This window comes from Gopherus flavomarginatus, chromosome 7 (assembly GCF_025201925.1).
Source record: "Gopherus flavomarginatus isolate rGopFla2 chromosome 7, rGopFla2.mat.asm, whole genome shotgun sequence".
In the NCBI taxonomy this organism is placed as follows: Eukaryota; Metazoa; Chordata; order Testudines; family Testudinidae; genus Gopherus; species Gopherus flavomarginatus.
The window spans coordinates 63,714,739-63,739,687 of record NC_066623.1 but is presented as its reverse complement, the minus strand read 5'-3'; the positions used below and the strand labels follow the sequence as shown (position 1 = coordinate 63,739,687).

The following is a 24,949-nucleotide window of genomic DNA, read 5'->3' as shown; positions in this document are numbered from 1 at the left end:
GTGGTGGGCCGCAATTTTATTAACTTAGGCCACATATAACACTGGGCAGGAGTGCTATCTCACAGACCAGGAATTTAATGGTATCCAGTGTGATTTACAGGGCTCCCACTCCCATCATATAAGCAGTAACTCAGGTTTGACCCTCCTCAGTCTACCCCTAGAACTCAGCTCACTTCTGAATCTTCTCCTCCTCCCTTCCCCCCACCCCCGCCACAAGGCAAGTAGAGGATATTAAGGAGGAACCTCAATTTGTGAAGACTTCGGGCATCCTCTTTTCAAGGCACGTGGTCCACCAGTGAAATCATAAGTGTAATTTACTTCTGGGAGTGCTGCACCTTTTGGGCTTTATCTGCACTAGCCAGTGGAGATACCCCCGAAAGCATGGAAAGAGGTTTAAATTGGCCTTTGTGGTCCACCATCAATCAGTTTTCCCACTTTTCCCCTGACTGGCCAGTGAGAGGCAGAGAACCTGAGGAGGAGGAGGGACCTAGCCATGGCCGCCTCAGGCATGCACTCTCCCATCTCTCCTGGGCTTTACATCGCTCTGCCAGTTTGACCAATGTCCCCTCTGGTCCCTCAGTGAGATGGGGGTATATTTTAATACCTGATGATTTCCCAGGTGCGTAAGCTAGAGGCAGACATCCTACCTTTACAAGAGTCTAATGCTGAGCTAAGTGAAAAAAGTGGAATGCTTCAGGCAGAAAAGAAGCTGTTGGAAGAGGATGTCAAACGTTGGAAAGCCCGGACCCAGGTGAGTGCGTCTTTTCACAAAGGAAATCCAAATGAAAGAACTCACATGTTGGTAGATCAACCCCATTTCCTGAAAAAGTAGTGGAAGACTGAAATGAATTTGATTTGTGAAACATCACCAATGAATACGTATTTATAAAGCTTGAATTTGTTAGGATACCATGAGTTTACCTTGTCACTGCCTGGTATGGGACACAGCTAAGAGCACCAATTTCAGGTCAGACTGCCAGAATACAGGGCATATACCCCAGGCTGGTGATGTATTCTATCCTAAGACTTCACCAAACTGATAACAAAAATGTGTGCTTCCAAATTACCATACTAGTTATTATGGAGCCACAGACAGTCCCCCTCATGCATTGCCCAGACAAATTATTTATCTGTGATAAAGGACTATTAAAACCAGAAATAACATATTAGATTCTTCCTGTTCCAAAGAACCAGCCACTTACCACAGATCAAAATATACTTCATGTTCTTGCCCAAAAAACATGCTTCAGCCAATCTTTAGTAACTAACTAAAGATTTATTAATAAGGAAGAGTATTTAAAAGGTTAAAATAAATCATATATGTTACAGTTGCTTTCAGAGTTTGTGGATCAGGATAATAGCAGTGATGTTAAATCAGCCAGTTTTGCAATAAGTCTCTCTGAGTCGTCCAAATGATTGGGGATCCTCAGTCCATTGTTTTAAAGCTTCCCTTTGTTATAGAAATCATAGTCCAGAGATGAGGAGCAAGAAAGAGGCAGAGGGATAGTGTCACAGTCTCCAGGTATAGGCTCAGTCTATGTGCATGGAAAGTTAGTCTCAAACATGGAGTTAGGAATCACATGTTCTACGTGCCCTTGCTGATTCATGAGGCATCAATTGTCTACATGCTCTCTGAGGCATAGTTGGAAGGGGTCCACTGGAAGAGTTGATTCTCCTTAATGGTCCATCAACCATAGCTGACTGGTCTTGATTTAAATCTGTCTTGTATGTGTTACCCAGGAACACAATATGTTTTTGAGATACAAACACATAGCAAAGATTCATAACTGCGTATGCAATGATACTACACACATATAAACAGGATAACATTGTTCAACAGCTTACAACTTTTCCGATGATAACTTACAAGTCATACTTTGAGATTCATCACAATTGTGCAACAGTGGTGATACCTTTGTGTAAACATGGTCATCTTTTTTTTATACAGTATCACATGCCTAACTTAGAATGCAGTTCTAAACCATCATTGACAGAGCACAAAAGCAACAATCACCAGCATGTATAGATTCTGTAGAATGAAATATGTTTTCTTTTTGCAAGAATCAAGACTATTCAGATTACAAATATCTTTCAGCACTTACTGAGCCAACAGAAAGACACTGATCTTGAAGAATATCGGAAACTCCTTTCAGAGAAGGAGGCAAATACCAAACGCATACAACAGATGAGTGAAGAAACAGGCAGGCTTAAAGCAGAAATAGCAAGGTACAGTATAAGGAAATCTGTGGAAAGTTCTGCATACTAAAAGTCTGTTTTACTATGTAATATTTAAAATAAGACAACATCAGGAAATGAAACTCCTAAATATCCCTATATAAGTGTTAAGCCTTTGGTGTTTGTTTAGCAATTTAACTCCTTTTTATACTCCTAGTTATAAAAAGTGAAGTGTTAATTTATTTGGAAACGGGACATTTAAAATAAGTGGCCCAATTACTTCAAATTTAACTTTTATAATTTGATTTAATATGGGTACTTTACTTTGAATATATATTCACTCATGATGACCGACAGTACAAAAATATAGCCATATCAAAATGTATTGACTTTGTTTATCTCTTGGCAAGATCTCATGCATCTCTTCATCCAATTTTGGTGTTTAGATCTAATGCATCTCTGACTACAAGCCAGAATCTGGTCCAGACCCTCAGAGATGAGCTAACTAAAACAAGAACTGAAAAGGACACTCTTCAGAAGGAGCTAGAGAATAAAGTGGCTGACATACAAGAAAAAGTCAAAACTATAACACAGGTCAAGAAAATTGGACGACGATACAAGACTCAGTATGAAGAGCTGAAAGCGCAATATGACAAGGTAGATGTAAATTCTGATTATTGAAGAAATTGAACAGTACATTTTCAGTAGTCTTCATATGTATTACTGTTTATAATATCTGAATTAGTTTTAAAAACTAAAAATGTGCCTAAAATTACTTCTGATACAGAAACTTGCCTATGAAATTCTGGCTTTAACTTTGAAATGTCCAAAGAATAATATGTTGTATGTTGTTTGAATGTGTGATGTATGAAACACAGCTCTTAAGAAAGCATCATAATTCCTTTCTGCATCCTGCTTAAACCATTTGTGATGATCAGTACCCATCTGGTAGTGTTGTGTATAAAAGTGATAGCTTTCTACAACTGATGATGCCTTTTTCAAAAACATAACAAAAAACCCACAACCCGGACCTGACCTATTTGCAATGTTTCAGGTGGTTGCTGAGACATCAACTCAGTCTTATGCAGAAGAACAAGAACAGCAAGCTTCTGTCCAGGAAATACAAGAACTGAAAGAGTCTCTCAGCCAGGCTGAGGTGAAGACAAAAGCTCTGGAGAATCAGATTGAAAATTTGCAGAAGGTAAGAAGAGAGCAATATTGTTAGATTCTACATATGTTTTGAAAGCACTTTACAAACAAATCTTCACTGTACCCTGTGAAGTATGTGTGTTCTCTGTCTCTGTCGGAGGAGCTGGAATATTATACCACTGAGAACTTTTACTATCTTAGCTAAAGTGATTAGTTAGTACCTCAGCTCATTGGCTGTGTTTTTGTGTGTGACACACTCACCACCTAGTTTTAAGGTATTATAGCTGGTAGTTAAATTACTTTTTTTTTTTTTTTCTGCAGACTATAGCAGAGAAAGAAAGTGAAACCAGAAGTCTTCAGGAACAGATATCTCAGCTACAGTCAGAACTTTCTCGTCTTCATCAAGATTTGCAAGAGAGAACAACACAGGAAGAACAACTCAGGCAACAGATAACTGAGAAGGAGGAGAAGACTAGGAAGACCCTGCTGGCTGCCAAGCAGAAAATTGCACAGTTAGCTGGTAAGTTACCCTACTCTGCCTTAAAGGTTTTCCATTTTTTTAATTGGTTTTATGGAGAAACTTCCTGGGCTGATACCCTGGAGGAAAACGTCGTCTTCTTGAGTAAACTTCAGCCAGAAATTAACTATGATGTAAAGCGTAAGTTTCTAAAATAAAACTTTGAATGTAGCTGTTCCTTGGGCAGGTTTTTCAGCTATATACAGTTAGTTATGCAGTGTTGGAATCTGTAAAAATGTTTGACTTGATATCAGTTAAGAGGCAAATAACTAATTTGAGAGTTATTTTAGATGAGTCAGAGGATATTGTCCTTGCTTAGCACCCAGGTATTTATCCCACACAACTTACCTGCACAGAGGATATTCTTTTCTTTCAGCAAGTTCAGTGTTAATCAGGAAGGAATGAAATTACTAGTGCCTGCTTTCTGATGGTTGGAGAAAACATACAGTCCTTCAATGTTTCAAATTTACAATTGCTACCATATTTTCAAAAAAAAAATCACATAAGCTATCACTAAGAAATAGTTTTATCACTTACAATGTGTTAGTACACATAGGTCTCTGCGTAAAGTACTTCAGTAACTTATAAAAGCAAACAGACTTTCAGTGCACAAAGATTTGGAAGGCAGTTTTACAGTGAAAAGACGGAATGCTTTGTTACTTAATTAGGTACGAAAGAACAGCTGACAAAAGAAAATGACGAGTGGAAACAAAAGAGTAGTGCATTAGAAGAGCAAAAGACTGAGTTGGAGGTGCGGATGAGTGCACTCAAATCACAGTATGAAGGTCGAATTTGCCGCCTGGAGAGAGAGCTAAGAGAGCAACAAGAGAGGCACCATGAACAGCGAGATGAGCCTCCAGAGTCTACTAATAAGGTAAGGTACAAGATATGTGAAGCTTTTGTTAGCTGTATTAGCATATGTAGTGAAACAGAATGGTTTGTGTCTAACAAGTGTGGGCTTTGAGTTCACAGTAACAAAGCAGTTGTGAATTAGAATAGTTCCTGTGTGGTGCCTCTTCCCTAATACCATCTCTCTGATAGCAGGTGGAAATTTAACAGACACAACCTCTTCCCATGGTGCTTCCAACCTTTTTAATACCCAGAATAATGTGGCTGGACACCCAAAACAGTACATACCATCTCCAGTGTCCCAAAGCCAGTTGGTCTCGGAAGGAAGGGAAACAGCTCTTCAGAGCATTAGACGTTAATAACAAAAAATTCATTCTGGTGGGATTCAAACTTTCTATTACTAACAAAAGCATATAATTGTTTTACCATCTAGGTTTCACCAGAGGAGCATTCAAACAGTGCTCCTCTCATTGACTCTGTCTGCAGTCTTATTTGCACATACAATATCACAGGACTCTGGTGCTAACATTTTGAGCTTGCATTCTGGTCCAACAGTAAATATAGTTCTTTCCAATAGAACAGAATTAATCAGTATTCTTTTTGGCTGACTAAAAAACTGCATTATCATGGGTATCCCATAGAATACTTGACTTGCTTGAGCAAGCTCAGAATATTTGAGAGTAAGCATGGGACTTCACCTGGTATTCTGCCAAATCCGTAGATGAAACAATTGTAATTAAAGAGATCTGTCTACTGAAGCAGTAATCAAAATAGCATTTTTGGATTATTTTATAGAGCCTGCTGGCTTAATATTTGGCTATGGAATCATATAATTTACAGAAACACTTATGTCTAATAGGTTCCGGAACAGCAGAGACAGATCACACTCAAATCTACTCCAGCTTCAGGTGAAAGAGGAATGTAAGCTGCAGGTTCTTTTTTGTCCAGTTGCTATGTCTATATTTTTTGTTTTAAACTGTAGGAATGAATTACAATGAATTAAAGGCTTTTGCATTTAAAAAAATTTTAACAGCTTTTGGAAGTTACTGACTGCTTAATGCTAATACTAAGCTATGGACTAACTGAACTGTCTGCCTCCTGAGGCAAATCTAACCAGTTAAGTCATTTACTGCTAAACTGTCACATTTAGGTACACTGTGAACTTGAAATCTAGTCCATTTGAAAAATTATAAGCTATTTCAGATACTACGCCAGCCTGTGAAGATATATAATCTTTATGACTTGTGGCAAATTGCTGGCACTATTATGATGGGTCTTGCGCTTTCTCTTCTTTGTGAGGTGGGGGGTTCAGTGTGCCGTTTCTTGCCCGTAAATTGGAATATTAATTGCCCCACTAGTGTCCTAGAGGAGGGGAATGGAGAGGGAGGGACCTGGGCCCGCCCTCTACTCCAGGTCCCAGCCCAGGGGCCCTGAGGATAGTGGTGAACCACTTGAACTGACGGTTCCTTCCCCTGAGCTACTTCCCTCTCTTGCCCTTCAGCTTGTGGGGGGCTTCCTGCCCTCCCTCTGCACAAGCCAGGTGCCTCTTACCTAGGGTCTAGGACTTCTTAGCCCACCACAGCACTTCTCCAAACTGTCCTCTACTTCAGCACCCTATTCTTTCTGCTCCTACTCCCACACTGTCTGATTGAAGCATGAGTTTTTATCATGTGACTGACTGCAGGCGCTCTAATTGGCATCAAGTGCTCTAGTTAATCTATAGCAAACTTTCTTTCCCTTACAGGGAATAAGGCTCCTTTGTAACCCTCTCCTGCTGCCCTCTGGCCATGCTGTATCACAGACTTTATAATCTGACATTTCTGTTCTTGGAACAGTTTTGATCGTTAAAATTCTGATATCTCTTTAAAATGAAGTTCTGATCTTGAGAAGTGACTGTAACTATCACTGGCATCATTCTTATTCAGCAGATATTCTCTCTGTATTGAGCCGTATCAGTTGACTTCAGTGACAAATATAAGGCTGTGTCTACACTGCCACTTTCAGCACTAAAACTTTAGTTGTTCAGGGATGTGAAAAAACGTACCCCTGAGCGACAGAAGTTTTAGCACTGAAAAGCGCCAGTATAGATAGCGCTTTATCGCCTGGAGCCATGCAGATTTCCAGTTAATCACATCTATCAAGGCTATGGGGTTGTGCACTGGGCATAATTTGCCCTGCAGAATCTCTTCTGGCGGAGATATGGAAGAATGATAATTGTGAACAAAACTTTGAAGGTAGCTGTTGATTACAGAATCATAAGTATGTAGTGCTGGAAAGGACCTCGAGAGGTCATTAAGTCCAGCCCGCTGCACTAAGACAGGACCAGGTAAACCTAGACCATCCCTGACAGGTGTTTGTCCAACCTAATTCTGCAAATTAAGCCATTTTATCTTGTCTCACCTTCAGTGGACATGGAGAACTAATCACCATCCTCTTTATAACAGCTGAAGACTGTTTATCATGCTCCCCTCCCCCTCCAGTTGTCTTTTCTCTAGAGTTAAACCTACCCAGTTTTTTTAAACCTTTCCTCATAGGTCAGAATTTCTAAACATTTTATTTTTATTGTTAGAAGATAAGAACGGCCATACTGGGTCAGACCAAAGGTCCATCTAGCCCAGTAACCTGTCTTCCGACAGTGGCCAATGCCAGGTTCCCCAGAGGGAATTAACAGAACAGGTAATTATCAAGTGACCCATCCCCTGTTACCTATTCCCAGCTTCTGGCAAACAGAGGTTTGAGACACCATCCCTGCCCATCCTGGCTAATAGCCACTGATGGATTTATCGTCAACGAATTTATCTAGTTCTTTTTTGAACCCTGTTATAGTCTTGGCCTTCACAACATCCTCTGGTAAGGAGTTCCACAGGTTGACTGTGTGTTGTGTGAAGGAATACTTCCTGCTGCCTGTTAATTTCATTTGGTGACCTTTGGTTCTTGTGTTATGAGAGGGAGTAAATAACACTTCCTTATTGACTTTCTCCACATCAGTCATGATATTATAGACCTCTGTCATATCCCCCCTCTTAGTCATCTCTTTTCCAAGCTGAAAAGTCCAAGTCTTATTAACCTCTCCTCAGACGGAAGCTGTTCCATGCCCCTAATCAATTTTTTTGCCCTTTTCTGAACCTTTTCCAATTCCAGTATATTTTTTGAGAAGGGGTGACCACATCTGCATGCAGTATTCAAGATGTGGGCATACCATGGATTTATATAGAGGCAATATGATATTTTGTCATCTTATCTATGCCTTTCGTAATGATTACCAACATTCTCTTAGCTTTTTTGACTGCCGCTACATGTTGAGTGGATGTTTTCAGAGAACTATCTGCAACAATGCCAAGATCTCTCTCTCAAGTGCTAACAGCTAATTTAGACCCCATGATTTTATATGCATAGTTGGGATTATGTTTTCCAATGTACATTACTTTCATTTATCAACGTTGAATTTCATTTGCCATTTTGTTACCCCATCACCCAATTGTTGCTCTCCTCTGGTCTCTCTTCAGTTACTCACATCTTTTCTAAAATGTGGTGCCCAGAACGAGACACTACTCTATCTCAGGCTTAACCAATACCGAGTAGAGCGGGACAGTTACTTACAATGTCTTACATACAGCACTCCTGTTAATACACCCCAGAATTATATAAGCCTTTTTTGCAACTGCAGCCATTGTTGATTTTCAGTCTGTGATGCACTATAATTCCCAGATACTTTTCAACAGAACTGCCACCTAGCTAGTTAGTTCCCATTTTGTGTGTGTTTGATTTTTTTTCCTTCCTTAAGTGTGGTACTTTGCGCTTGTCTTTATTGAATTTCATCTTGTTGATTTCAGTCCAATTCTCTAATTTTTCAAGGTTGGTTTTGAATTCTAATCCTTCTAATATTGAATAGGCCTGCAGGACCCCTGAAGATATGCCTTTCCAGCTTGAGTATAGTCTTTCAACCAGTTATGCTCTCGCCCTAAAGCAATTTCATATAGATTATATTTCCTGAGTTTGCTTATGAGAATGTTGTGGTAACTGTGTCAAAAACCTTATTTAAAATCAAGACACATCACTTCTGCTGGTTCCCCCAATTCACTAGGCCAGTAATCCTGTGAAAGAAGGAAATTAGGTTGGTTTGGCATGATTTGTTCTTGACAGATTCATGCTGTCTGTTCTTTATAACTCTCTCTTATCCCCTAAGTGCTTACAAATTGTTTAAGAATTTGTCCCAGTATCTTTCCAGGTACTGAAGTTAGGGTGTCTGGTCTATAATTCCCTGCGTCCTCTTTGTTCCCTTTTTTCAAAGATAAGTACTCTCCTTACCTTTCTCCAGTCCTTTGGGACCTCACCCATCCTCCTTGAGTTCTCCAGATAATAATTGCTAACGGTTCCAAGATGGCTTCAGCTAGTTCCTTAAGTACCCTAGGATGTATTTCTTTTGGCCCTGTTGAATACACCTGACTTATACACATTCTTTAACCTGGTCTTTCCCTATTTTGGTTTGCATTCTTGCCTTCTTGTTGATAATATTAATTGTATTGAGTATCTGGTTACTACTCTTCTTTTTTAGTGAAGACTGAAGCAGAATAGACATTAAACACCTTAGCCTTCCAAATGTCATCTCTTACTTGGTCTCCTTCCCCACTAAGTAGAAGCCTACACTTTCATCTTTCTCTGGCTTTAAAGTATTTGAAGAGCTACCTCTTATTACCTTTTATGTGCCTTACTAGCTGTAACTTTTGTGCTTTAACCTTTCTGAATTTGTTCGTACTTGTTTGTGCTATTCTTTTGTACTCCTGAGCAATTTGTCCATGTTTTCACTTTTTGTAGGATTCCTTTTTGATTTTTCATGTCATTAAAGAGCTCCTAATGGAGACACTTTGGTGTCTTACTATTCTTCCTATCTTCCTTTGCATCAGGATAGTTTGCCATTCTGCCTTTAATGTTGTGTCCTCTAGAAGTTGCTAACTCTCCTGTATCCCTTAGATTTTCTTCCCATGGGACCCTGCCTTCCAGTTCTGTTAGTCATCTTTTTGAAGTCCACAGTTCTTATGGTGCTGCTCTCACTCCTTTCTTTCCATAGAATCATGAAATCTATCATTTCATGATCGCTTTCACCCATGTGGGCATCCCACCAAGTCTCCGTGATGCCAATTAAATAATAATTTAGCTTAGATCATTGCATAGTACTAGTATCTGTTTTAAATGTTGTTGAAACATTTTTAAATCAACATTTGATATTTTGTTAGAAAACTAAATTTGAAACACTTGTAAGTCTGACTCTGATTTTGTTAGCACAAATAAAACCAGTGTCCTATTTCCAGTGCTAGCACTTCAGATCCACCAACTGCAAACATTAAGCCAACGCCTGTTGTGTCAACTCCAAGTAAAGTGACTGCTACTGCCATACCCGGGAGTAAATCTACTCCAAGAGCAAGCATCCGTCCAATGGTTACTCCTGCTACAGTTACAAATCCAACCACTACTCCAACAGCCACAGTTATGCCTACAACACAGGTGGAAACCCAAGAAGGTAAGTGCTCTAAATAAAGGGCAACTATCTAAATTAAAATAACCTATAAAGGGCACCTTTTCCTTGAAATCTAGTCAATTTCAGAGGTGTTCTACCTGACCTTGAATCCCCTTGCTATTTTTTTTGTGCTTTTATGGTTTTTATACCTTTAAATCAGTTAACAGGCTGTACATGAGAAACATTAAATCTCTCTATCCACTGCTTTCTCAAATGAAAAGTAATGTGAACTGTACTAGATAATTGTAAGCCAATTAAAATGTGCTACTATTTCCTTTCCAGCTATGCAGTCAGAAGGACCAGTAGAGCATGTTCCAGTCTTTGGAAGCACAAGTGGGTCTGTACGCTCCACCAGTCCTAATGTCCAGACATCTCTCTCTCAACCCATCTTAACTGTTCAGCAACAGACTCAAGCTACAGCTTTTGTGCAGCCCACTCAGCAAAGTCATCCTCAGATTGAGCCCGCGACTCAAGAGCCACCCCCCACCATTGTAGAGGTCGTACAGAGCTCACAGATAGAAAGGCCCTCCACTTCCACAGCAGTGTTTGGTACAGGTTGGTTTCATTCTCTAAAAAATATGCAGGGCCTAATCTCATGGTGTGTCCAAACCACTACAGATCCTCATTGAATCAAGCCATAATGCATATAATAGCAGCTGACAGCTTCATGTACAAATTGTGGCGTAGGCTCTCAAAAAGACTGAGATCTGGCCTACCTTCTGGCACCTGCCAAAGTGTTACCTTTTAAAAAATGTGACCTAGCACACTTCTAAAAGGTATCCTAGATGAAACAAGAAGTGAATGTTCACATGTCTGTTCACAGAATCATAGAATATCAGAGTTGGAAGGGAACTCAGGAGGTCATCTTATCCAAGCCCCCGCTCAAAGCAGGACCAGTCCCCAACTAAATCATCCCAGCCAGGGCTTTGTCAAGCCTGACCTTAAAAATCTCTAAGGACGGAGATTCCACCACCTCCCTAGGTAACCCATTCCAGTGCTTCACCACCCTCCCAGTGAAATAGTTTTTCCTAACATCCAACCTAAACCTCTGCCACTGCAACTTGAGACCATTACTCCTTCTTCTGTCATCTGGTACCACTGAGAACAGTCTAGAGCCATCCTCTTTGAAACCCCCTTTCAGGTAGTTCCCCCCCCTCATTCTTCTCTTCTGCAGATTAAACAATCCCAGTTCCCTCAGCCTCTCCTCATAAGTCATGTGTTCCAGCCCCCTAATCATTTTTGTTGCCCTTTGCTGGACTCTTTCCAATTTTTCCACATCCTTATAGTGTGGAGCCCAAAACTGGACACAGTCCTCCAGATGAGGCCTCAACAACGTCGAATAGAGGGGAATGATCATATCCCTCGATCTGCTGGCAGTGTCCCTAATTATACAGCCCAAAATGCTGTTAGCCTTCTTGGCAACAAGGGCACACTGTTGACTCATATCTAGGTTCTAGTCCATTGTAACTCATAGGTCCTTTTCTGCAGAACTGCTGCCTAACCGTTCGGTCCCTAGTCTGTAGCAGTGCATGGAATTCTTCTGTCCTAAGTGCAGCACTCTGCATTTGTGCTGCTGAACCTCATCAGGTTTCTTTTGGCCCAATCCCCTAATTTGTCTAGGTCCCTCTGTATCCTATCCGTACCCTCCAGCGTATCTACCCCTCCTCCTAGTTTAGTGTTATCTGCAAACTTGCTGAGAGTGCAGTCCACGCCATCCTCCAGATCATTAATGAAGATATTGAACAAAACCGGCCCCAGGACTGACCCTTGGGGCACTCCACTTGATACCAGCTGCCAACTAGACATGGAGCCATTGATCACTACCCACTGAGCCCGACGATCTAGCCAGCTTTCTATCCACCTTATAGTCCATTCATCCAGCCCATACTTCTTTAACTTGCTGGCAAGAATACTGTGGGAGACCGTATCAAAAGCTTTGCTAAAGTCAAGCAATAACACAGCCACTGCTTTCCCCTCATCCGCAGACTCAGTTATCTCCTCATAGAAGGCAATTAGGTTAGGCATGATTTGCCCTTGGTGAATCCATGCTGACTGTTCCTGATCACTTTCCTCTCTTCTAAGTGCTTCTGAATTGATTCCTTGAGGACCTGCTCCATGATTTTTCCAGGGACTGAGGTGAGGCTGACTGGCTTGTAGTTCCCCAGATCCTCCTCCTTCCCTTTTTAAAAGATAGGCACTACATTAGCCTTTTTCCAGTCATCCAGGACCTCCCCCGAGCACCATGAGTTTTCAAAGATAATGGCCAATGGCTCTACAATCATATCCACCAACTCCTTTAACACCCTCGGATGCAGCGCATCCGGCCCCATGGATTTGTGCTCATCCAGCTTTTCTAAATAGTCCCGAACCACTTCTTTCTCTGCAGAGGGCTGGTCACCTCCCCATGCTGTGCTGCCCAGTGCAGCAGTCTGCAAGCTGACCTTGTTTGTGAAGACAGGCAAAAAAGGCGTTGAGTACATTAGCTTTTTCCACGTCCTCTGTCACTAGGTTGCCTCCCTCAGTAAGGGGTCTACACTTTCCTTGACTTTCTTCTTGTTGCTAACATATCTGAAGAAACCCTTCTTGTTACTCTTAACATCTCTTGCTAGCTGCAACTCCAAGTGTGATTTGGCCTTCCTGATTTCACTCCTGCATGCCTGAGCAATATTTGTATACTCCTCCCTGGTCATTTGTCCAGTCTTCCACTTCTTGTAAGCTTCTTTTTTGTGTTTAAGATCAGCAAGGATTTCACTGTTAAGCCAAGTTGGTCACCTGCCATATTTGCTATTTTTTCTACACATCAGGATGGTTTGTTCCTGCAACCTCAATAAGGATTCTTTAAAATACAGCCAGCTCTGCTGGACTCCTGTGCCCTTCATGTTGTTCTCCCAGGGGATCCTGCCCAGCAGTTCCCTAAGGAAGTCAAAGTCTGCTTTTCTGAAGTCCAGAGTCCGTATTCTGCTGCTCTCCTTTCTTCCTTGTGTCAGGATCCTGAACTCGACCATCTCATGGTCACTGCCTCCCAGGTTCCCATCCACTTTTGCTTCCCCTGCTAATTCTTCCTGGTTTGTGAGCAGCAGGTCAAGAAGAGCTCTGCCCCTAGTTGGTTCCTCCAGCACTTGCACCAGGAAATTGTCCCCTACACTTTCCAAAAACTTCCTGGATTGTCTGTGCACTGCTGTATTGCCCTCCCAGCAGATATCAGGGTGATTGAAGTCTCCCATGAGAACCAGGGCCTGCAATCTAGCAACTTCTGTTAGTTGCCAGAAGAAAGCCTCGTCCACCTCATCCCCCTGGTCTGGTGATCTATAGTAGACTCCCACCACGACATCACCCTTGTTGCTCACACTTCTAAACTTAAGCCAGAGAGACTCAGGTTTTTCTGCGGTTTCATACCAGAGCTCTGAGCAGTCATACTGCTCTCTGACATACAATGCAACTCCCCCACCTTTTCTGCCCTTCCTGAACAATTTATAGCCATCCATGACAGTACTCCAGTCATGTGAGTTATTCCACTAAGTCTCTGTTGTTCCAGTCACATCATAGTTCCTTGACTGTGCCAGGACTTCCAGTTCTCCCTGCTTGTTTCCCAGGCTTCTTGCATTTGTGTATAGGCACTTAAGATAACTCGCTGATCATCCAATTTTCTCAGTATGAGACAGGAGTCTTCCCCTCCTGCTCTCTTCTGCTTGTGCTTCCTCCCGGTATCCCATTTCCCCACTTACCTCCGGGCTTTGGTCTCCTTCCCCCGGTGAACCTAGTTTAAAGCCCTCCTCAAACTAGTGCTGGATGTTTAAATCTTGTTTGCTACAGAAAAAAGCAGGATCTCCCCTCATTTGCCTCTCAATTTCCTCAATCTTGCTTTGGTATGAGGATTCAGAGTTTAATATACAGGTTTGGCTCTAAACTTTATAAATAACTACTGTAGGAAAGCAAACTAAATCAACTGAACTGAACATATATTCTGTGATTGTACCTGTACTTTCTTCAAACCCATCCAGACCTTAGATGGCAATTTAAAAAAAAAAATTAGATCTTACTGCTGCTCTGAGCACCTGTCATTACAGATGCTTCTGTTATTTGCAAAATTTACCTCCAAAAGTACCCATTGTGACTATTTTTAATTGTCTTTGCTGCTGCCCACGGAAATGCTAGCAACCACGTTCTGTCAGGAACAAGGCTACTGAAAAACAAAAAAACTGAAGCAAATCTGAGTTCTGGTGGACTTTGAATAGGGGCCAGTTTCACAGCGGGGGGGCCTGCAGCTCAGAAAGCTCTGCTGCCAGTCCTAGTGTGTTCAACCCCAGGAGCGAACAGCAAGACACTCCTATCCAGTCCCAAGTGCCATGGTTAAGTATAGAACAAAAGGCAGTCTCTCAGAGAAAAACCTGAAATCATCTGGTTTTCTGCCTTTTTGTGTGCCATAATGCTCTTGAAAATAACACCGAGGGCTCTTTCAAGTTTCAGCTACCCCAAGTTCTTCCTTGCCAAAGCGTCCACGAGAGGAGGAAGAGGATAGCACAGTAGAAAACGCGGAACAAATTTCAGAGGAAACAGTGGATATACCTCTTCCAAAGAAACTGAGAAGCGTGCAGAGAGTTGGACCTGAGGTTTGTAAGAATGGAAGATACTTCCAGTGAATAATATTGCTCTGCCTAGGATTTGAGATTGGAATAAGCTTTTGACAAGGATCCTGTTTCAAAAGCTTTTAAAAATCTGTTGCTGACAAAGTCAGTCACCTTTTGTGAAAAGATAATTGACAAACACTTTTCCAGTGGTTCTCAACCAGGGATCCGAGGGGACCAAGAGCAGGTTTCAGGGGGTCCAACAAGCAGGGCTGGCATTAGACTTGCTGGGGCCCAAGGCAGAAAGCCGAATCCCCACCACTTGGGGCTGAAGCTGAAGCCTGAGCAACAGCTTCATGGGGGCCCCAGGCAATTGTCCTGCTTGCTACTCCCTAACGCCGCCCCTGGCTTTTATATGCAGAAAACCAGTTTTTGTGACACGGGGCCGTGGAGTTTTTATAGCATGTGGGGCAGGGGGAAAGGGGAGCTCAGAAAGAAAAAGGTTGCAAACCCTTGCTCTATACCGTTAGAATAGCCTACATCTTGAACTTCCAAATAAAGCAAAAGTTACAGCATTCAATGGCAGGGGCGTTGTGTTAAGGAGTAGAATTTGAAATCCATGCAGTTGAGCTTAGCAGTATTTTGAATAGGCCTTGAAAGGAGCGAGGTGGGTGTCAGGAAGGCAAGAGATGCAGAAATTGAAAATGAAGAATAAGGCCGTGGGCAAGAGTTTTAGCAGTGTGGATAGAGAGAAGGCCAGGTCTTTGAGTTATGGAGAAAGAAGCAGCAATATTTGGACATGGTCTGGATATTCAGATGTAGAGAGAAAATAGAATCTCATATGACATTTATGAGGGGATGTCAGAAAAGCAGAAATATGAGATTGGTTGGAGAGAGGCTAGTCAACAGTTACAAGGTAGATATTGGGCATTGATGTAGAAATAGTAGTTGTCTGTCTGACTGGCTCTCTTTCAATGAAAAATACATGCTTTTTTTAGGAGGAAATCACAGCAGAAGAAAGCACTGATGGTGAGGTAGAAACTCAAATTTACAATCAAGATTCTCAAGACTCCATTGGAGAAGTAAGCAAAAAAAAACCCCAAAATCTTAATTTTAATTGTAGCATGAACAGCCCTTCCCTGCAAATACCACTTTTGTATTTTAACAATTGCTGAAGTTAGCATTGTATATCAATCTAGTCACTATTAGAAAAGCATTCGTTGATGGTAGCATCTTTGTGAAATATCAGTCATAATTTAGAGATTTGTAATTGAAATCAGTTTGTATAGATTATAACAATTTTTAGGGCTACAAGTTCCATTCAGTGTATATTTAATTTTGATTGTGATTTTTCACATATCTCCATAGATGGTATTTGGCATGTGTGTATATATAACTTCACATTTTCAAACAACTATATAAACATTAAGTACTGCCCCACTGAATTATGTAGTAATTTTACTTTTGGGGGAAAAATGAGACATAGGGTTTAAAGGAGTCACAAAAGAGCCAGGATTGGAGTTTGAGAGTTCCAGTTTCTTAAATTTCTTGCTTTGTTCCCAGAGACTACACTGCTTTTTTTCATTTTTTGTCTTTATGTTGCAGAAAGATTCTGTGACAAATAGTTGAGCATGTTTCAATCAGCAAGGAACTAGAGCGGGTCACAAAAGAGTATATTCAGTGAAGGCAATGTCAGTAGTTCTGTTCAGTACCTTAGACTTTCCTTTGTATTTATTTAGAGCCAGATTCCTTGTCATCTCACCACCAGTTTGGCATATGATTCTTTTGCATGTTGATGGTCTCCTCTAACAGAGCTGTTGTAATTGATATGACCAGTTCTCCTTTCCCCCAGCTGTATGTATATTAGGGTAAACCAGAGTACATTACACATATGCTGCCAGCGAGGCTGTATTTACATATCCTCTGGGCACTTCTCCTTATTCGGGCACGATGCCCAGATTGTCCCAGAACACATCAATACAAACATAATTGTCATCTTTGATAGGTGCGAATTCATGTAGTTGCATGGTTTGTGGACCCGGCAAAAAGCTACTGAGTGGACACAACAAGAATGTGGTTGTTGCAAGCAGTTGAGTGTCACAAGCAGTGTCACAACACAGCTGTAGTGTAGAGTGGACCCAGATCTGATCTAAGTTCTGAACCACAAATGGTGACATAACTGCTTTTAGCAGCACTCACGGAGGGCTTTAAAAGTTAAATGGAATTGCAAATTGACTTAATCTCTCCTGTGGCAAACATTTTTAAAAACACATATATGAAGTATCACTTTTATTTTAGTAACTTTCCTTTATTTTTTAAAGGGGGTCACCCAGGGAGAGTACGCTCCCATGGAAGACAGTGAAGAAACCTCTCAGTCCCTCCCAATAGATCTTGGACCTCTTCAGTCCGATCAACAGAATACGTCATCGTCCCAGGATGGTCAGTCCAAGAGAGATGATGTCATTGTGATTGACAGCGATGACGAAGAGGATGATGAGGAAGAAAATGAAGGCGAGCAAGAAGTATGTCTGGCTTATTTGTAGTTTGTGATCTTCAATATCTTTGTGCAAATAAACTGCTCACCTACAGGTGGCTACCGAAAAGCAATTAAATTATTTTTTTGTAAAGACGAACTTACAATTTACAACCTTCTGTTGTTTAACAATAAACATAGAAAAGCATATGCACTCTTAGAAGTTCTGCGCATCCATTTACCTGGCCTGAGCAGAATTAAAACAGTACATTTTCTCATTGATGCAGGAAAAACTAAGCACACAATTCCTGTTAATAGGAATTCTGCACTTATTCATACAGCTGGACATTTAAATTTATTTACTCTACTCAGCTTGATTTTTGAATTGTTGTGAAGTTGACTGAAGCACTCATTTATATAATGAATTGTCTCTGCTGGACAGGTTGTGGAAAGGTTTTCAGCACAGAAATAAGTTTGAAGTAACTTTTAAAAAAAATTCCTATCCTTAAGTGAAATCCTCAATATTTCTTGCTTCATCAGAAAAAAAAAAAAAATCAACAAACTCCCAGAATATAACACATGGACATTACCAAATACCTTGAGTTTTTCTGTTATTAATGTAACTTATTTATACAGATTAAACCTCTCTAGTCCGGCACTCTCGGGACCTGACTGGTGCCGTACCAGAGAATTTGCTGAACCACGGGAGGTCAATGCAGAGTGCCAGTGGGTCTCCATAGGCGTGGGAAGTGGGGGTTGATGGGGGAGAATGCTGCAGCACTCCAGGCTTTGCACCCAGCGTGGCCCCCTGCCCGGGAGCCCCACTGCTTCCCGCAGTCCTGGCCATTTGCCTCCCGCTTGGGAGCTCTGATGCCAGCCCCAGGTCCCAGCCATCAGCCCTTTACCTGGGGTCCCAGCTGCCCCAGTTCCTCCTTTTCCCTCCTGAAGCTTGAATGCCACAAATCAGTTGTTTGTGGCACGCCGGAAGCTCTGGGAGGGAGGAGGCAGAGATGGTAAGCACAGGGCTACTGCACAAGAGGCACGGGGAGAGGGGGAGCTTTGCGCCAATGGATGTGCCATACCACTGATTTTTCGCCATGGGTGCTTTAGCCCCAGAGCACCCACGAAGTCGACGCCTATGCCAAACCATGGACGTTGCCAGACCAGAGAGGTTCACCCTGAGACCCTAGTTAGGATCCCAGCCTTATTATGCCAGATCCTGTACCAACACATACAATGACACAGTGTGTAACCCAAGAGAACTAGCTTGAAGCAGGTATATTTTAATTAGTCACTGTATAAACTTTTTCATGCATCTCTGTCACTGCACATTGCTCCAGGTGACAATCAAATTTTTCACTTGACCTACTACATTTGAAGTTTGTATATGCCTAAAAATGAATTTTGAACGTCTCTAGAAATAGACTTTTAGAGAAGTTCATAGCACAGTACAAAATTATTTGGCCATTCTCTAAAATGGCAATAATGATACTAACCTCCTTTGTAAAGAGCTTTGAGATCTATAGATGAAAAGTACTGTATAAGAGCTAGATATTATGCTTCTGGGCTTTTCCTAAAGCTGTGTTATGCTACATTTGTAGGATTATGAAGATGAGGAAGAGGAGGATGAAGATGATGATGAAGATACAGGAATGGGGGATGAAGGTGATGATAGTAATGAAGGAACTGGGAGTGCTGATGGCAATGATGGATATGAAGCAGATGATGCTGAGGTAAGAGTAGCAACCTTTTGTAGGCATATGAGATCTCTTGAGATATTTGTGATGTTACAGCTTGTTCCTGTTGTAATCCACATGTTGAGAAAGGAAAACCGTAATTTGAATTGATCCGAGTAAATTGGATTTTGTGATTAGGTGATATATATAGTTCATGTTGCAACTGGTGTTTTCTTGAATAAAAAACTTTTCAATGTGTGGAAAGGTTGGATAATACAAAGTACAGGTCACAACGTAAGCTTTATAATACTAGAATATGGTAGCTGTGAAGCTAGCCAGGTGTAACTCTTAACAACAAATGTTTATTTGTTGAAACATATTGAACAAATGATATTTTGATAGGTTTTAAAACTTGTATAAATGTATACATGGTGGTTCTTTACTACTGTTTACGATATATAAAATTTCTTAAGTTTTCATCTTTCCTATATGAGCTTTTTCTGTTCTTTCAATTATTGGCCTGGGTGGCTTTTGCCCTGAATCACTGTTTTATGTATTTTTAGGGTGCTGATGGTACAGATCCTTGTACAGAAACTGAAGAGAGCATGGGAGGTGGAGAAAGCAACCAGAGAGCAGCAGATTCTCAAAACAGTGGTACAATTAGTCTGTGCTATCTCTAAAGTCTCTGGTTTTGAGGGGGGACGTGTGCAAACCTTTTGTGTTCTTTCTGTTAAAACATGTATTTTTGAATTTGAGGTGAAAGAGAGATTTACTGAAGCACACTTTGGGATGTGCTGCAGTAAAATTCTATAAGCTAACTAGCTCTGGGTGTATTCAATATTTGTATGGAAAACATTACTTGCAGAAAGAGCTGTTGATGATTCAGTAGATGATCCTCTTCCCTCTGAGTCATTGGTGAATAGTTGCCTATCATGGTGGTAATCGTTTCTTTAACTTGGAGACATGCTGTCTTTCAAATGACTTTTTAAATCCGGGCACTGTTCAGTTATCACGGTTGGTCAATTACTGCTTTTTGCAAGCGTAGAAATGTCTGCTTTAGCATGTTAATCTGATTTTCAATTTTGCTGTATGTTCTGTAAGTTTTTATTGCAGTTTCGTCTCAAACTACTCGTGCTTCAGGATTGATTCCATTTGGGTGGTGGGTGAAGTGACTTCATATTCTTTATAAAGTATTACAGTGTACATCAATTTTTTTAAGTTATACTTCTGTCATTGCAACTAAGGACAGTAAATTAAAAGAAGTACTGCCTTAATTACTCTGGTCATAGATTTGTGGAGACAGTGTTTTTATTGTGTGATATTTCCGTGCATTTTAGGCGAAGGAAGTACAAGTGCTGCAGAGTCAACTTTCTCCCATGAAAGTTCAAGAGAACAGCAGCCAACATCTGCCTCAGAGAGGCAGGCTTCTCGGCTACCTCAGTCACCACGCAGACCACCACATCCTCTACCCCCACGACTGACTATTCATGCTCCACCCCAGGAACTGGGTCCACCAGTACAGGTAGGAAATCACTCAACACTTTAGAAAATTAAGGAAACTACTTAATTATGTAGCTTTTGTAAATAAGGTATTAGTCCTGTGTATTTGGTCCAACTGTACTACTTTTATATGGTGTCTTACAGAAAGGAAACATACAGATATTAATTGAAACAGCTGAGCAAATTAACTTAAATTTCTCATCTCTTGAAATGTGGCAGTGATTTTACTTAACTAGCTGTACAAGTGAAATGACCATTAAAAGCAGTAAGGCAACAGTGATGAGTGTGTATCTTGAAATGATTATACTGGCACTGTTCTAGTCAATACTTCTCTGTATTTCCACTCTAAAAGCAGTTTTTGAGCAGGCTGTAGCAAGATCTGGCTCAGACTTTCGTGAAATATTCTTTGCCCGGAGGCAGGTGTGGCGTAAGGAAACTCCCACTGTCTTCTCAGCTAACCTTTTTGTGCCCAATGCCTTGTGTTTGAGCTGTACGTAACATCTTAAGATTCTACAGAATTTTAAGCTTTCACTTAAAGAAACAAAAAGTCTTACCCTTGTGGTTGCAAAAAGAAGCCTCCTGACTGTGAGCTAATTTACAGTCCCCTTGTTCTGAGAGGTGTGCATTGTTCCCGTTTATTTCTATGGGGTGTTTATCTCTGAATCCTAATGACAGATTACATGTCAACTTTAACTATTCCACTTTACCAGAAACTTCAACTAACATGCTTATATTTCATGGTTGGACCTGGCAGCGGGTGAGGAAGGTTGGAAAGGGCTGTTTTTAAAAGCATAGTGCTACACAGATGAGTCCTGCAGTGTCACAGGATCTCTCCGTGACTTTCAGTGTATGAGCTCACCCCATGCATGAAGTGTGGAAAATATTGCAGCTAGTGAGGACAGAGACAATGATTTTCCCTGTACTTTCATCCTCTCTTGAAAATCAGGGTTCTTTTCCTCAGTGTAGCCTGATGGGGAGCTGAAGTGGAAGCACAAATTGCAGAGTGGGAAGAGGCGCAAGGCCTGTGCTTAGCTAGGTACATGTAACACCTTCCAAATTTCAAATCATCTCTGCCCCAAGAAAGAACAGATAGAAGAGAAGAATAGAGGAAAAAATAAAGACCAAAAAACAAAAAGTGCAGAGAGAAAAAAGGTAGCACACAAGGAAGGATGGGGTAAAAGAGGTGGGATAGATAGGAGAATGGGGAAAGAATGGAGAAAGAAGACAAAGACCAGAAACCACATTGATCATGGTTGGAAGTTGAAGCTAGACAAATTCAGGCTGGAAATAAGGCTCACATTTTTAATAAGAGTAATTCATCATTGGAACCATTTACCAATAGTTGTGATGGAGTCTCCATCACCGGCAGTTTTTAAAACAAGATTTAATTTTTGTCAGAGAGGAGGAATTATTTTGGGGAAATTCCGTGGCCTGACTCTTTATGGGACTTTGCATACTTTATTACATCAAGAAATGTTGAAGGCAGCTGTCAGTAGGCTTCTACTCAGTCTGCCTTGACTAGGTCTCCTTGAGAGTTGGTCTGCAGTGCTGCTTAATTGGTCTGAGATTTAAGTGGTGAGCTGTGCTGAGCATGCTTCCTCCACAGTACAGTGAGCACCAAGAGAGAGTTGAAGAATGAATGCCAGAAGTTTTGACAGTTCCGTGCTCAGAACTTGAAATTTGTTAAGTTTTTTGGGGAAAAAATTAAACTGACCTTAATAGTTCTAACTTAAACACAATTATAATTGTTCATACATTTTTCATTTGGTTTATTGTGCTCTTTCAAGCGATTATAATATGGTTTATAATATTTTGTTTATTTTCTAAAGGCCTTTCTGTGATGAAGTGCACAAAAAACTGCTCTGAGCACTTTTTACACTAAATGCTAAACCACTGAACCATTTGTTTAGATTATACTAAAATTGTCTTGTGAAAATGATTTAAATGCCATTGATACACTCACTATTTCCTCTTTATTCAGAAAAAGTTCCTATATTAATTTCCCCCCTTTTGGATGTAATATAGTCCCATTTTGTAAAATAGTTGCTTCCACCTGATTTGGGATTGTTTTAACTATAGGAATTAAGTGCATGATGAAATATATCTGGAATATGGCTTTCACCAATAAACAAAAATATGCTAGCTGGTTTTGTTACTCAAGTCATGCTTTTGGTAGAAAGCCAAAAGAATTTCTTTATTTACCTTTTATCACTAAACTTTTTATTCCTGAAGATATTTGCATGTTGCTAGAATCCCCAGGAAACATTTATACCACTTTATTCCTCCTTTTACCATAAAGAGAATCCAGATGACTCGGAGGCAGTCAGTGGGCCGTGGGCTTCAACTAACTCCTGGTATAGGGGGCATGGTAAGTAAATGTCAGTCGGCTCCTAAAAAAACTTTGAGAGAGCACTCTGAACTTTGTAGTCTAAGACTACCAGAGCACTAAAGAATTCCTTGGATGTTTGTGTAACCTTGCAGATAGGTTTAGTCAAGCTGTGGTTTTCATGTTAATGGGACTTCCATCCCTTAGCTTATTCCAAAAGTGAATACCAGGCAAGGTGTATTAAGTATAAGATGAAGCTAAAAACCCTTGTGAATCTGGGTCAGTTTAGACACAGCCGATATTTATTACTATTCTTTAGGAATCAATCTTTTAAAATTCTTTTTGATTTTGACTTTGGTTCCCACCACACTGTTGACTAGACAAATAGTGGTTAAAGCTGTTAGCTCTATTTTTTTGGGAGGGAACAACCTTTGTAGATGAGTTTTATTTAGAAGCAAACAGAGACAGAATAATGAATATATTTTAGCTTCTGATCTTAATATTTTTTTCAGCAGCAACACTTTTTTGATGATGAGGACAGGACCGTTCCAAGCACCCCAACTCTTGTGGTACCACATCGTACAGATGGATTTGCAGAAGCAATTCAGTACGTAGAAGTCATAATAATAAAAGCAAGTGCTTTTGTATATTTCCCTTTTCCTAACAGTTGAATGGTTCTTTGCTTAAAGATAAATGAAAATATAATGATTTAGTGATTGTATATTAAGATACTAAATAGCATTCCATCTACTAGATGATTAAGAGAAAGTCACAAATATTGAGTTGGTCGAACCGTACATCATAAAACGGGATTCAGAAAAGTAAGTTTCTGGTCACATTCTAATCTAGTGTAACCTATTTCTTTAAAAAGTCATACAGTTAAATTACTAGGGCAACAGTGGGTTATCATGCTACTTCGAGCCCCTCTTTTGCACATTCACATTAGTGCTAGAAGTGACAAAAGCATGTTTTCTCAATATTGACTGTAAAGATCAGTTAAAATACACTAGCAAGCTGCTGTGAAGAATAGTTGCTTATCCCAATTTTGGATAGAAGAGAGTGGAGGACATACTCAGCAGGCCACTTACAAATTAATTGTGTAAAGCCAAAGGAGCTATTTAAATGTAACAGTATTCATTGAAAGCAATTTTACTATTTTCTTACTAGTGGAGTATTTTTTTGACCCTATCATTTTGATGCAGCTGTAATGGAGAAACTAATTACTTTGGATAATGCTGATGAAATGTTTGGCTACTAATCTTATTTGTATCATAGATAATTTGTTTTCCTTATTCAATTGAAATAATGTTATTATAGTTTTTTAGTTTATTAAACAGTGTTTACAGCACACTCTGCATCTTTGTAGTTCCCCCCAGGTTGCTGGAGTTCCCAGATTCAGGTTTGGGCCACCAGAAGATATGCCACAGACTAGTTCCAGCCACTCCGATCTTGGCCAGCTTGCATCACAAGGAGGTAAATCTGTGTAATACCTTTGTTTTATGATTGTTAGAAAAAATGTAAACAGCTTGAGAAACTAATTGTCACCTCCATTCCAACTATATCTTGTCTGTACTTCTGTGTATTTATAGGAAGGGTAGAAGGACTAAGGAGGCAGAGATGATGTTTTGCTTATCTAGTACTATTAGCTTTGTCATTTGTAACTATTATTAATGTAAGGATGATTGATGGTTTAGGCTTGGAAAGACTAGATTTTTATTAGTAAATATAGGTAAACGTCAATTTCACCATACATACACAAACCAATGAAAAAATATTTTAATTGATGATAACTGAAATTTAAAGATAAGTAGCATTTTTCTTACTTTGAGAACTTAGTTTGTTTTAAGGATGTTTACTTTGTATATTGTGATTTCATGTTTATAAAGCTTTAACTTTTCTGAATCTCAACATCTACTGTCGTTAAATAATTGTCTTACCTTCCACCTCCATAATTTCCAGCAACTGTGAAAATATAAATTGATACAAATAAAAAGTTGCTTATATTAACATGGATATTATCCATTAAAATTATAAAATTAATTCTGCTAAGCCTATGTTTAGCCATTTAGAATAGCACGTACAAGTTTTGGGAAAACCAACACTAACGCAGTGAAGTAGGTAGCTTATTGAGCCATTGTGTTGTCAGGCAGAGACTGCCTGCATCACCATATGTGACAAATTGAAATTTGATTTCACTCAAGCAA

At 40.3% G+C, this 24,949-nt stretch overlaps 1 protein-coding gene across 4 annotated transcripts in view; it reads left to right on the top strand.

Annotated features, from left to right (window-relative positions):
- TPR (translocated promoter region, nuclear basket protein) overlaps positions 1 to 24,949 on the top strand; it is a 73,654-nt gene that overhangs the window by 40,886 nt on the left and 7,819 nt on the right. Inside the window, exons 29-46 of one of the 4 annotated variants that reach the window (XM_050961353.1) lie at positions 620 to 751; positions 2,096 to 2,226; positions 2,622 to 2,832; positions 3,230 to 3,376; positions 3,646 to 3,844; positions 4,510 to 4,715; positions 5,550 to 5,611; positions 10,000 to 10,208; positions 10,488 to 10,760; positions 14,673 to 14,815; positions 15,769 to 15,852; positions 17,092 to 17,292; positions 18,845 to 18,976; positions 19,483 to 19,573; positions 20,257 to 20,441; positions 22,719 to 22,787; positions 23,258 to 23,352; positions 24,112 to 24,218. In XM_050961353.1, coding sequence (XP_050817310.1) covers positions 620 to 751; positions 2,096 to 2,226; positions 2,622 to 2,832; positions 3,230 to 3,376; positions 3,646 to 3,844; positions 4,510 to 4,715; positions 5,550 to 5,611; positions 10,000 to 10,208; positions 10,488 to 10,760; positions 14,673 to 14,815; positions 15,769 to 15,852; positions 17,092 to 17,292; positions 18,845 to 18,976; positions 19,483 to 19,573; positions 20,257 to 20,441; positions 22,719 to 22,787; positions 23,258 to 23,352; positions 24,112 to 24,218 — 2,677 coding nt within the window. Of the gene's footprint in view, positions 1 to 619; positions 752 to 2,095; positions 2,227 to 2,621; positions 2,833 to 3,229; positions 3,377 to 3,645; positions 3,845 to 4,509; positions 4,716 to 5,549; positions 5,612 to 9,999; positions 10,209 to 10,487; positions 10,761 to 14,666; positions 14,816 to 15,768; positions 15,853 to 17,091; positions 17,293 to 18,844; positions 18,977 to 19,482; positions 19,574 to 20,256; positions 20,442 to 22,718; positions 22,788 to 23,257; positions 23,353 to 24,111; positions 24,219 to 24,949 lie in introns of all 4 variants that reach the window. The other 3 variants (XM_050961351.1, XM_050961350.1, XM_050961349.1) reach the window with 3 other exon arrangements.